At 45.2% G+C, this 13,393-nt stretch overlaps 1 protein-coding gene across 1 annotated transcript in view; it reads right to left on the bottom strand.

Moving 5' to 3' along the window:
- BTBD8 (BTB domain containing 8) overlaps positions 1 to 13,127 on the bottom strand; it is a gene marked incomplete at its 5' end in the record, with an annotated part of 53,327 nt that extends 40,200 nt beyond the window's left edge. The window contains 2 exons of the mRNA XM_060277456.1: positions 9,722 to 9,919; positions 13,039 to 13,127. Coding sequence (XP_060133439.1) covers positions 9,722 to 9,919; positions 13,039 to 13,127 — 287 coding nt within the window. The remainder of the gene's footprint in view (positions 1 to 9,721; positions 9,920 to 13,038) is intronic.
- Between the last annotated feature and the right edge of the window lie 266 nt (positions 13,128 to 13,393).

The following is a 13,393-nucleotide window of genomic DNA, read 5'->3' on the forward strand; positions in this document are numbered from 1 at the left end:
AAAAGATGCCAGTGAATACCAATTACTGCATGTAGGAGAGGCAAACAACAAGATGTACTTCATTTTTGGTCTTCACATAGGCATCCAATTGGCCTCTGCAGGAAAGAGAATGCTGCGTTAGATGGCCCTACCGTGTTTCCCCCTTTTTAAGACACCGTCTTATAACTTTTTTCCTCAAAAAAACACAAGGTGTCTTATTTTCAGGGGATGTCTTAATTTTTTATTAGGTTTTTATTACGGTACAGTACCTTACTGGCTCGGGGTGCTGCCATCCATCCCATCGCTAACATGGGATCCGACGGGCGCGAAATGGAGGCGGGAGAGCGGGGGGGGGGAGATGAGAGAGACGCGAAAGGCTCCGGGGTGAATGGCAAGTAGGTCGTCGGAAAGATGCCTGCGTAATCCCGGTCCCATGAGGGGGAAACGAGACCCTTGTCCACAACACCAAAACACGCATTCATAAGGGGCGGCAGCTCAAGGAGCCAAACTTCCTTTCCCGCTTGAACGCGTGCGGAGGCGGGCGAGGGTACGCGAGGGGAACCCCTTCGGGAATCCTCTGCACCTTTAAACTCGAGTAGCCAGCCAGCCAGCCAGCCAGCCAGCCAGCCAGCCAGCCACACGCGCGACATCTCTGAGGAAATGTGCTTTTATGCTGAAGTCCCGCAGAATTGCCCCAGGAGGAGGCGGTGGCACCCTGTCTCCAGAGGGAACGGGGAGAGTTCGTCATGGCCCGCCCGACAAGCACCCCCGCGGGTTTCTTGGGCAAAGCGGCGACGGCAGCGCCACGGCAGCGCTCCCTGAAGTGCTCCTGCCTCCCCACCCCGAGCCGTTTCCATTAGGGGGTGGGGTGGGGTGGGGTCTCCCTCGCGTGCTCCTCGCCGCCCCTCTCCCTCCAGGCATTGGCGAGGCCGCCTGTCAATCAGCTGCCAACTCGCCCCCGGCGCGGAAGGGGCCAGCAGCGCTCCCGCTGCCGTTCATCGCCCCGGCGGCCATGCAGCCCACAATGTTCTGGTGGTGCAGAAGGGGCCAGAAGCGCTCCCGCCACCATCTGTCGCCCCGGTAGCATGGAAGGGCCTGCAGGCCTTCCGCCGCCGCTCTGCCTCAGGCCATGCAGCCCACGACGCTCCAGCGGCTCGCAAGGGGCCAGCAGCGCTCCCGCCGCCATCCGCCGCCCCGGCAGCGCGGAAGGGCCCGCGGGCCTCCCGCCGCCGCTCAGCCTTGGGCCATGCAGCCCATGACGCTCTGGGGCCGGCAGGCCTCCCGATGCCAAGAGGTTTCCCCGTTCAGGCGCTCGGCTGGAGTGGAAAAAAGTCCTGGGAAGAGCGGGGGGGGGGGAGTCCTCCTAGCGCGGCTCGCCTGGCAACGCGCTCAATTCATGCACCCCCTCCCACCTGGTCTCAAGCCTCTCTGAGGCTCTAAAGGAAAGCAACAAGGTATGTCTTATTTTCGGGGTATGTCTTGTATTTCGCAGATACTTAAAAATCCTGCCATGGCTTACTTTATGAGTACGTATTAAAAAAGGGGAAACACGGTATGATCCAATCCTGTGCTTATGGGCCTTCCACATACGAAAAATAGCTGATCCTAGAATTTCTTCTGGATCTGCTAGACTGAGAGCTACACCACACATCTCTATTATGGAGCAGGAGGAAAACAAAACGGCGTTAAGACTTTCATGCACCTTCTTTCGGAGACAAGGTATACATCACTTTGAATTTTTCCATTACAAACAAACAATAACTTTAAAAATAGCATGTAGAACAGAAGCTAAAAGGAACGGCAGCCTTAGCAGTAAACAAGCTAAACGATACCAGCCATTCGGAAGCTGCTCAAGACAGGAAGCTGAAATGTCTATATAAAAAGGAGGACAGAAATACAGCAGAATTGAGAAAGCAGGCAGACTATGTACTCATGCTCTGTCTGTAAGCTGTATTTTAATGCAACTCGGAAGCTTCTGTGCTTTTTGAAGTAGGGAGAGTTCTCCGTATGTTTCAATCTATTATAAGTGGCCAGGTTAATAAATATTTAATATTTGTGGCGTTCTCCATATCTGCCTAAGAATGCTGCAGTATTCCCTGCTGCATTGACCTCGCCACGGGAGGCAGCACTCACCGATCTCACAACAACTGAAGCACATCGGGAGCAACATGCTGTGTTGTGGAAAACAACCCATATCGCCTTCACTCTCTTAGAGCAGACCAATTGCCGATAGCAGCTACTAATGCAAAAAAAAAAAAAAATCCTGCAGAAGGCCTGCCTTTCAGAAGATTCATACAGGCTTGCTTTAATAAGAAAGAAGACTGTCTAAAAACACAAAAGCTCAACAACTTTGGGTTGTCCGTTCCAAAAGGTGGGAGTTCCTGCACCTCTTTTTCTAGAACAACAAAGCAAAGCAAATACTGTAGACAGCATTATTGCTTTCTGCTCAGGTGGAGGTCAGGTGACACATTGGGGCCAATATCAATATGCAACCAATATATATTGGTTGTTTCTTAGCACAGACCCAGGCCACCAAGCCTGAGCTTCTATAGCAGGCATCCCCAAACTGCGGCCCTCCAGATGTTTTGGCCTACAACTCCCATGATCCCTAGCTAAGAGGACCAGTAGTCAGGGATGATGGGAATTGTAGTCCAAAACATCTGGAGGGCCGAAGTTTGGGGATGCCTGTTCTATAGCCACCAGCCACCATGAACCACCATTGGCACGACTGGCAGCAACAGCAGCAGATGTGTTCTATGCTTATGATAATATTTTATTCTCTTGGTAATTATGCTGTTCTAAAATTATGTGCATTTTATTTTTGACTTTTTTTGAAACGTTTAAGATTATTAGTTTTTATCCCTTACCTGCTTTAAGTCTGATGTGTTCAGTTTATCCGTACACTTTTATCTTACACTGGTCTGTGACCAAAATAAAGATTGATACCAATATTGAATATTAAAGCTGATTTGTGGTGGTCATGTAAATATGCTAGTGTATTGGGAAATGATCCTAAAACTCACATTTCCCAAAAAGACCAGAGCCCTTTCTCATAGGGATGATAGGCGATAACATTCCAAAAAAGGCACTCAATATCTTTCTATATGCAACTGCTGCAACTAGAAGAGTATATGTATGTAAGAAGAAGAGATATTCACGAAGGAAACTTGGCCAAACAAATTGATCAAATACATAGAATTAGGGACCATGACCACAAAAACTAAGTAATAAGGACGAGTTAAAGAGGAGTGGAGGTGTTTTGGAGATTATCTTAGAGGGTACAATATATAATTTAACCTATAAGTAGGAGTTCACCTATGAGCAGCAGATATCAAAAAAGGAAGACTTGAGATGATAATGGGTGAAATATCAGGATATGCGGCAGATCAAGATTTCCCTAGAATGCCACAGAGAGATGGATTGGAAAAGAGAGGAATGGTGGATTCTGTATGATGCGAGTATAAAAGCTGTTAAAATTGCATAAATAAGTTGGGGTTGTTGTTTTTTCAAAAAATGAAATGTTTTATGTTTACATTTATGTTTTTGTTATCTTCATTTGTTTTAAATACATTTTCTATATTTGACCTCCTTTGCAATGTTTTATTTTGAAATCTTTGGTTTTCCTGTTAATTAAGTGGCTTTGACTGTATACTTTGTATTTGAATTTGTTTTTATTGCGGATTGTTTCCTTTGATGTTTTAATGTGTTGTCAACTGCTTTGAGGTTTTTTTCTTAAAAATATAAAGTGGCATAGAAATTGAATAAAGTAAAGAAATAAATCAGCCCTGAGTGCTCACTGGAAGAACAGATCCTGAAGCTGAGGCTCCAATACTTCATGAGAAGAGAAGACTCCCTGGAAAAGACCCTGATGTTGGGTAAGATGGAGGGCACAAGGAGAAGGGAACGACAGAGGACGATGGTTGGACAGTGTTCTCGAAGCTACGGACATGAGTTTGACCAAACTGCGGGAGGCAGTGGAAGACAGGAGTGCCTGGCATGCTCTGGTCCATGGGGTCGTGAAGATTCGGACACGACTAAACAACACAACAAAGAAATAAATATAAATAAAATACTTGGTCCTAGGAGCAGCCCACATGTTGAGGCTGAGCTGCACTCCTGATCACTGCAGATAACCCAGATGGAGCAGCAACACTGGGACTGTGCGGCTGCACTAGCAGAACCAACCCAGTGCTCCCGCCACCTGAACATGCACACCCAGGTAAGCAGCAGGGACAGTCCTGTTCGGAAGGCAGCTCTGCACCATCACACGGGCTGCTACTGTAGGGCTCTCTAAAGCAGATGATTCTGTCTCGGATCCTCAGTCTGAACAACCTGTCCCAAACAGAATCATAGAACTGTAGAGATGGAAGAGACCCTGAGGATCATCTCATCCGACCCCCTGAAAGAATACACAGCTGTCCCATATGGGGATCGAACCTGCAACCCTGGCATTATCAGCACCGCACTCTAACTGATGGAGCTATTCAGTGACTGGGGAGGGAGTGCAATGGGCAGGAAAGGGTAACAAGAGGCTGTTGCCATTGACCAGCAGCTCTGGATAAAAGGAGTTCTTGCGCTTTTATTGGAGTCAGCACTGTGCAAAGAAAGGATTTATTTAAATACCTTGTGAATCTACGAAGAAACTTGAATATAACCAGAAGTTCAAATGCAGAGGAACAGTCTGCAGTCAGGAATTGGTATTTATAACAAGAGGACACCAGCAACAGACAAAGCCCATTAGAAACTCAAAGAATCACTGTATAATATGTAATGTGTATAATATTAATAATAATTTATTATTTTTACCCCGCCCATCTGGCCGGGTTCCCCCAGCCACTCTGGGTGGCTTCCAACAAAATATTAAAATACAGAAATCCATCAAACATTAAAAGCTTCCCTAAACAGGGCTGCCTTGAGATGCCTTCTAAAGGTCTGGTAATTGTTGTTGTCTTTGACCTCTGGTGGGAGGGCATTCCACAGGGTGGGCGCCACTACCGAGAAGGCCCTCTGCCTGGTTCCCTGTAACTTGGCTTCTCGTAGCGAGGGAACTGCCAGAAGGCCCTCGGCGCTGGACCTCAGTGTCCGGGCAGAACGATGGGGGTGGAGACGCTCCTTCAGGTATACTGGACCGAGGCTGTTTAGGGCTTTAAAGGTCAGCACCAACACTTTGAATTGTGCACGGAAACATACTGGGAGCCAATGTAGGTCTTTCAGGACCGATGTTATATGGTCTCGGCGGCCGCACCCAGTCACCAGTCTAGCTGCCGCATTCTGGGTTAGTTGTAGTTTCCGGGTCACCTTCAAAGGTAGCCCCACATAGAGCGCATTGCAGTAGTCCAAGCATGCACCACTCTGGCGAGACAGTCCCTGGGCAGGTAGGGTCTCAGCCTGCATACCAGATGGAGCTGATAAACAGCTGCCCTGGACACAGAATTGACCTGCGCCTCCATGGACAGCTGTGAGTCCAAAATGACTCCCAGGCTGCGCACCTGGTCCTTCAGGGGCACAGTTACCCCATTCAGGACCAGGGAGTCCCCCACACCTGCCCACCTCCTGTCCCCCACAAACAGTACTTCTGTCTTGTCAGGATTCAACCTCAATCTGTTAGCTGTCATCCATCCTCCAACCGCCTCCAGGCACTCACTCACTACTTTTTAACCCAGGAAAATCTTCTCAAAAGTCGGGGGTAGTCTTATACGCCGGGTCGTCTTATTAATACAGCGAGTATATCCCAAGCTCTATATTTTAACTAGACAAGTTGGGGGTCGTCTTATACGCCCAGTCGTCTTATACGCCGGAATATAGGTAAGTTGGATTTGCAGTTTGGGCGATTTTGATTATATGGGGTAACGAGGCTCCAACTGCAAACGCTTTTCACTAAAAATGTCAAATTTGAAATTAAGGCTGCAATCCTACATACCATGCTGAGTAGGCATATGTAGGACTGCATCGTAAGCTTTATCTTCCTGAACATTTGAAGAATGGGAAAACAATTAAGACAAAATAAAAGAACTGCTTTCAAAGAAGAATTAAAATAAGTCGGGAATTTGAAAAAAACAAAGCTTTAAATACAATTTTTTTTAGTGAAGGATACAATAATGAAATAGAAGATACCCCCTCGCCCCCAAAATAAATTAAAAATCCAGGAATAGGATTACTGCCTCTAATAGCTGTTGAAACTGATAAAAATCCTTATTTCCTCATATAGATTTTGTTTCATTTCACAAGCTACAGATAGTGATAAGGAAATTCAATTATGCTTAAAGACTCCGAGTCACAAAAGTAAACTGTACAAAAAGACTGAAATCAATTTCAGCAAAACTGAGCTAACTTAACAATATAATCAGACCTTAGAGCATTACCAACATTTACAATTTCTGTTAACGTTATAGTGTAGATAAGGATCATAGCCTAGACTTGCAAATATTTGCCATAACCACATGTTACTAGTTTTCTTCTGCAAATCCTAGCATAGTAGTATAGTTGCTGGTCCACATATATTTTTTGCTGCACTGCAGTATTCCTGTGATAAAAGCCAATTCAGTTCCAGTTGTGTAAAAAATATCCTGCATGACTTGGCAATGTTAGCAAGACCTCTCTATTTCTCAAAGTGGGGGAAAAATAATTGTTGGGAAGAATACATCATTTTACACCTGCAAATTTCTCCAGTGTGGATAAAATGCGAATCCAAAGTCTCACACATTTCAAAATCCTGCCTCTTCATTCTAATACCAGAGGCTTGGTACAAAGAACCAATACAGAACTCTTTGCTAATAACCACAGCAAAAACACTGGTTTCCAAATATTGAAAGCCAACTGAGTACCTGCTCCTGACAAACTGCCTGTCAAACTGAGACAGATGGCAAATATACTGAAATTTACTTTCATTCAGCTGAAAGGAGACATATTCACAAGAGATTCTTTTTAGTGATAAATAAGCTTATTTGCTATATATATATATTGGAATGCTAAATTTGAATGATAGTCCTGTCAATCTATTGGTTTTTCCTTATTAAAGTTCTCTGGAGAGCTTTTGCATATTTGTATTTCAGAATACAGGGGGAAATTATTTTCACACACACAGCTGTAATGTAAACCTTTGCCTTTGCTGTCTGTTGGGAAGAGTAAAAATTCCATTGCTCTATTTTTCTAAAGCTTCCTGCATTGCGCCAATTCATTCAATTATGCAGCTGCTAATTGGAATTGACAAAAATCTTTTACTTGTCAAGCTGTAGGCACAGTGAGAACAGCATTTCTCCTTTTCAATTGGTGGCACGGCCAATGGCATTCACACTTAGATTTGCACAGGTCCTACTAAAAACCAGAACAATGTCAAGTTTACAAGACAGAAAGGTAAGAAATGGAATGGAAAAAAAATTTTAAGTAGGAAAATGGGGAATGATTACAGCAGGGTGGTTAAAATTAAAATAGGAATCCACGGTCTTCTACCTCTAACCTGTAAAGCTGATGTAACTACTGTTTTGCCCCATCTAAATATGGACAAATGATAATAATCTGGTAATCAAAAACTGTGGTATTCCCTGGGAATCTCTGTAAAAGTAGGATGTCTGTTCTAAAATGTAGCTTGAATTAGCATAGGCTCTTCCCTGCAGGCCTGAAGATCACATTTAATTAAGCAATAGGCTGCTCACTCTTTACATTACAAAGGGAATGTCTAATATGCAGCTCTCCAATATACCACAGGCTCTCAGCGGCCATGTCACTTAACCTCGGTTGAAGCAACCTGTCAACAGAAGAGACTCTCACTCAGCAAGAGCAATAAAAGCATCAGTCCGGCTTCTCGAGCATTTCATGTAGTAATTGGTTTCTGGGCCACATAAAAAGTGACCTGCCCTGCATTCTTTGAGGAACACCAATCCTCTAAAGGAGAGGATTAAAGAACCAGAAAATTATCTAAGAACGTGTCTTGGTTTTGACAAATTACCCAGTCTTGATGACGAACGAAACATTCAGCCCAGCCACAAAAGGGAGCTTCTATATTGTAATGAGCTCTCCTAGGTGCTGGATTTGTGCAAAGACACTTAGTAACCCACCCCAGGAGGATTCTAGCATCCCCAACGCTAGCGGGCTTTACACATCTGTACAGCAATTGAAACCATTCACTTGTATGGAGCAAAATTAAGGGGCACACTTGGATACAACCTCAGGACGAGCTAAACCTCCCTCTGGCGACCTCAGAAAATTAGCCAGGCACTAGGCGCTGGTCCATTTGGGACCACGTGGAGGTTGGCAAATGATGGCTCCATCTGGTTGGCCCTTACAGCGGGTCAGAATAATTACTTATTTATTGCATTTACATCTCAGCTTTTCCTCCAAGGAGTCAATGGCTCATCCCCCTCCTCAATTAATCCCTACAATGACCTTGTGAGGCAGGTTAAGAGGTTGCGACTGACTCCAAGGTCACCCAGTGAGCTTCAAATTTGAACCCTGGTCTCCCATGTCCTAGTCACCATGCTGACTTCCTATAGTTCTTCTGCTATGGGGCAGTAAGTAAATAAATATGGGGAAAGCCAAATGTCACTTAAAGAAGGTTCTGAAGAGTTCCCTGGAAGCTTGCATTTGATTTATTCTGGGTTGTTTTATTTGATCTTTTAATGTGTTGTAAACCTTTTTGAGATTTTTGTCTTTAAATTATAAAGTGGTAGAGAAAATAATAATAATAATAATAATAATAATAATAATAATAATAATAGCAAGTTCAACTGCAAAAAAGGTGCCTAGACATTCCATTGTGGCAACCGTAACTTAGGTTTAAGGTGCCATTTAGCGATTAGCTTACATATCTGAGTTTCTAACACTGTCTCAAGAGTCTCATATCAAGGGCATTCTGCCACCTCTCTGATGGATCAAATTGAAGTAATTTTATAAATTTATGAATTATTTAAAAAGAATGGTGCATAAATTATTGGATATGCAACCAGTAACTTCCGGTGGCGTGAGAGAGCTGGAACAAGGAACAGAGACCAAACACAGAGGCCTTGCTCCAGGTCTCCCACATCAGCCAATAAAATTGATTGGCAGTAAATTCGGTACAGAGAAGAGAAAAATACTTTCTCGCACAGTATGTAATTTATTTATGGAACTAATTGCCGCAATGTGTGATAGCCAGAGTCTCAGGGTTGCTCCCCAAGTCACACACTTACTAACCTTTTCAACAAAGTCCTCTAACTAGCCAGTAGGCACGAGGAAAAGCAGTTTCACGGAGAAAGCAGACAATTTCAATGCAAATCACACCCTTGTCCATTTAATTCATGAGTACTAAGACTATCCCAAAATCATCTTGCAGTTAAGTACACTCTTACAACTTGCTGGCCATCACTCTGTCAGCTACCCCTTTTACCTCCACTTTCGATTCCTCCCTCCCAATTTCATATTGCCAAATATTAAGAAACGGACATATCAACAATATATTCTGGTATGTTGATGATTGGTTATGGGTTCATATCTACAGTGTTTTAAAAAAGGTGGGGCAGCATTCTTTTAACATATCATAGAGTGGGGTGGGTGGGAGAACTCATTCTTCCCAAATTCCTTGATCCCCAATCCAAGTATCAGGCTCATTCCTTGATGCCTAGAGAACCATTATAATTGGACAAACTGATGGCCTGCTATCAAAACTACAGTACCAGGTTGAAAACAAGTTTCTTAACTGTCACCAGATCTATCACAATACTGGCTCAAACTACATTTTTAAAGGGGGTAGGTGAGAGTGGAAACTTACTGCAGGAATGTTTTAAATTCAGAGGGTTCCAAATTCTCCAGATTCAAAACTTCACCATGGTTTGGACTGTTTAACACTCTTCCAGCAACATGGGAGAAAAAATCGGGAACTCTTGCTAGAAGCACTCCCTTGTGAGCTCGGAAGAGAGCACCGCCAACACAGAAAGTGACATCAGTTTGGATTTCTTCTTTAAGAAGCCTGTGAAACACAACAGAGATAGCATCACACATTGAGCTCACAACGGAGTTCAGAATATGTTTCTTTCTTGGATGTCTAAAACAAAGTGCGATGCTTGCTCACTTTCCATCCTCCAAAATCCAGCTACCCAGATGGTAGGTGGCACTGAAGGAGCTGGAACAGGGGAGGCACCAAGAGCCAGGATGACTGGTCACCTGCTGAGGCACATAGCAACCTGTGGAGGTGCCCTCCATGCTGTCCTGTTCACCTGTGTGAGCTGACGAGAGCAAGGCACAGTGCCTTCTGCTTATTTTTCCTCCAGGACAGCAGCACAGACAAGACTCTTAGAAAAGGCGCAAGCAAATGGGCACTGGAAGGAAAAGGAAGTGAGCAACTTATGGAAGGGTCCCCCACAGAGGTTTTGCCCAACAGCAACCCCAAACCTGGTGCCAGCACCAGATCGGACTCACATCCGGCTGTTCGATAATATGAACAACCAGGCCCATTGCGAAACTCGCTTCCTCTCCCGTATTTTCTTTCTCCCCGCTTCCTGCTGTTCTATGACTTGCAATTTCTTTCTTTCTTTACCTTCCATTTCTGTTTAGCTACTGGGAAAGCTGTAGCTTCAGAGAACAGGCAAGGCAGGGAGATTTTTTCTTGCTGAGATTCTGCACAAAGCCACAATTCCTAGCGTGCCCTGGGAAGAACCGATTGTTTAACTACTCTAAGAATTGGAGCTCTGGGAGGGCAATACAGGTCTCCTAGTGACTCTAAGCAATTCTGAAACAGCTACAGCTCCAAGAATTCTTTGACTGTTTAACATGGTATGATGATGCTTTAAATGTATTGTGCAGATACAGACCCACTGAAATCAATGGGATTTAAGTTAGCCGTGACGAATACTTACGGTATATCCCATTATTTCAGTGGGCCTACTTGGAGCATGCTGAAGCCTGCATCCATCCCTTGCTTTTTCTCAAATCTTGAAAACTGCGACTTTCTCCAAGGAGTGGAGAATGAAAGTGCCATGAAGTAGTGATTCTGTAAACAAGTATGGCTGGGTGGGGTTCCTCAGGGAGGTGGTAACAATTAGTCCCCAAAGTGGGAGCAGGTGATGGGGCTGGCTGGCTGCCAGCATTCCCCAGCTCCTACAAATCTTCGAGTTAACCTGCCGAGGGGAGGAGAGAACACGCTGTAGATTAGGCTGCCATTTGACAGCTGGTGCCAGAGAAGATGCCAATAAAACCTGACAACCCGTTCCCTACATGCAAGTTATTAGAAACTTGGAGGGAGGACTCAGGATAGCGACCTCCTCCTTGACAGAAAGTTCTTTCCAAAAGCACTGGTGGAAAAACAGGTCCCAGAAGGGCATCCCCTTGCAATTAGTCTCTAGGGAGGAACAATTATTCCCGGCATCCCCAAACTGCGGCCCTCCAGATGTTTTGGCCTACAACTCCCATGATCCCTAGCTAACAGGACCAGTGGTTGGGGAAGATGGGAATTGTAGTCCAAAACATCTGGAGGGCCAAATAGCTCAGATGATAGCACAGGAAGCTCTTAATCTCGGAATCATAGTTTGAAACGCCACATTGGGCAAAAGATTCTTGCATTGTAGGGAGTTGGGCTAGATGACTCTCATGGCACCTTCCAACTCTACAATTGTATGATTCTGTGATTGATAAGCAACCCTGGTAAGAGGAGTGTGTGCCCAGAGCTGTGGGTGCCTCGCAGCGTGCATGGCCCTGGCACTGAAATTTGTGAGTGCCCGACCCCTTCATGGGGAATTTTGTGGCTGCTCGGGCACCCAGGCAGTTGGCACCTATGCCTGGTAGTCTCCATAAAAAAAGCTCAGTTAATTGCACTAATAACAGTCTCTATTTGCTTACTTTATATTATAATGGAGAAATCGCAGCGCTTTTATACTTCAGTGTTTCTATTCGTGCATTACAAACACCTTGGGGGATTAAAGAAGAAAATGGGGTGGGGGCGGCGAAACTAGCAGGTGCCACACCAGGGGGTGGGGTCATGTGCATGTTGGGAATGCCAGCGCTGTTGCTTCCCACACGCCCCTATCCTAAGCAACATGGGAAGATCCACACTGGGGTTTAGTGATGCTAAGAACACCGTGTGGATTGGCCTGAAGGTGAGTGCATGTGACCCCCCCCCCACTTCCTTGTCTAGGGCTGCCACGCATCTGGATTTCCCTGACAGTACTGGGATTTCAAAGGCAGAATTGACATGGGGGGGTGTTTCCAAAAGGTGGCCCTTTGTCCTTGATCACAAGCAAGTCAATCAAGTGTTTTGTTGGTGTTTTTGTAAAGAAGAGCTCAACAACTTTGGAGTCTTCCTAAAAGAAAGCTCAACAATTTGGGATCTTTCTAAAAGAAAAAATCTCAATAATTTGGAGGCCTTCCTAAAAAAGAATCTCCACAATTTCGGGGTTTTCCTTGGTCTGCAAGTGAGGTATCATTGGTTATTTCTCCAGATGGAATAGAAATCTTGATAGATAAAGCATTAACTGGTCTATTGGCATCATTTAGCATCAAACTGCTTACACTCATGCAGCCACCTTTCCATGAAGGGCCGCTATACTATAGCTGAACTGGCTCTCTAGCCTGTCATAAATTCAATATATCACAGAAAGTTTCTGCAGTAACTAGGCAGACCAAGAACTTAAGTACAGTAGCTGTCAACTGCTTAAGAACTTCCCTGGCCAAGATTTTTTTTCAACATCCCTGAACTGTATTAAGTTCCTAGACTTGGTTTCTCTTCCCCCAAGAAGACATGGGCCTAGTTTGCACAATCGGATCTTAACTTAATAAGCATCATGCACCTACACATAAGCATTTCTGTTTCCACTTTGTGAGAAGAGGAAAGCAAATCAGGAACCTACAGATTATTGTATTTTAATATTCTGTTGGAAGCCGCCCAGAGTGGCTGGGGAAACCCAGCCAGATGGGCGGGGAATAAATAAATTATTATTAATTATTAATTATTATTATTATTATTATTATTATTATTATTATTATTATTATTATTAAAAGCTCAATAATTCCGATGGTTTCCTTAAAATAAGCTCAACCATTTCTTGGGTGGTTTCCTAAAAGAAAGCGCTCGACCATGTTGGGGTCTCCCCCTACCTCTCCACATCCTGCCTCAGCCGCTCAGCCACCGCCTCCTTCAGCCTCCGCCTCTCGGACGAGGCCTTCTCGCCGCCGCCGCCGCCGCCGCCGCCGCCGCAGCCGCCTTTCCCTTCTCTTTCCGCGGCCCTCGCGGGGCCCTTGGACGAGGCGCCGCCGCCCCAGCGCGCCATGAAGCCGGCCAGGCAACCCAACTTCCGGCTCAGAATTAGCCGACGGTCCCTAAGAGCTGCTACGCCGCCGCCGCCGCCTCGGCCGCTCACGCTCTGCTTTGTCTCTCCCACGACGCAACCGGCGTTCGGCGAAGGGAGCGTCTCGAAACTCTCGCCTTCTGTTTAGAAGCGGGGGCCCGAGA

The sequence above is a fragment of the Zootoca vivipara genome, chromosome 7 (assembly GCF_963506605.1).
Source record: "Zootoca vivipara chromosome 7, rZooViv1.1, whole genome shotgun sequence".
Taxonomy (NCBI): domain Eukaryota; kingdom Metazoa; phylum Chordata; class Lepidosauria; order Squamata; family Lacertidae; genus Zootoca; species Zootoca vivipara.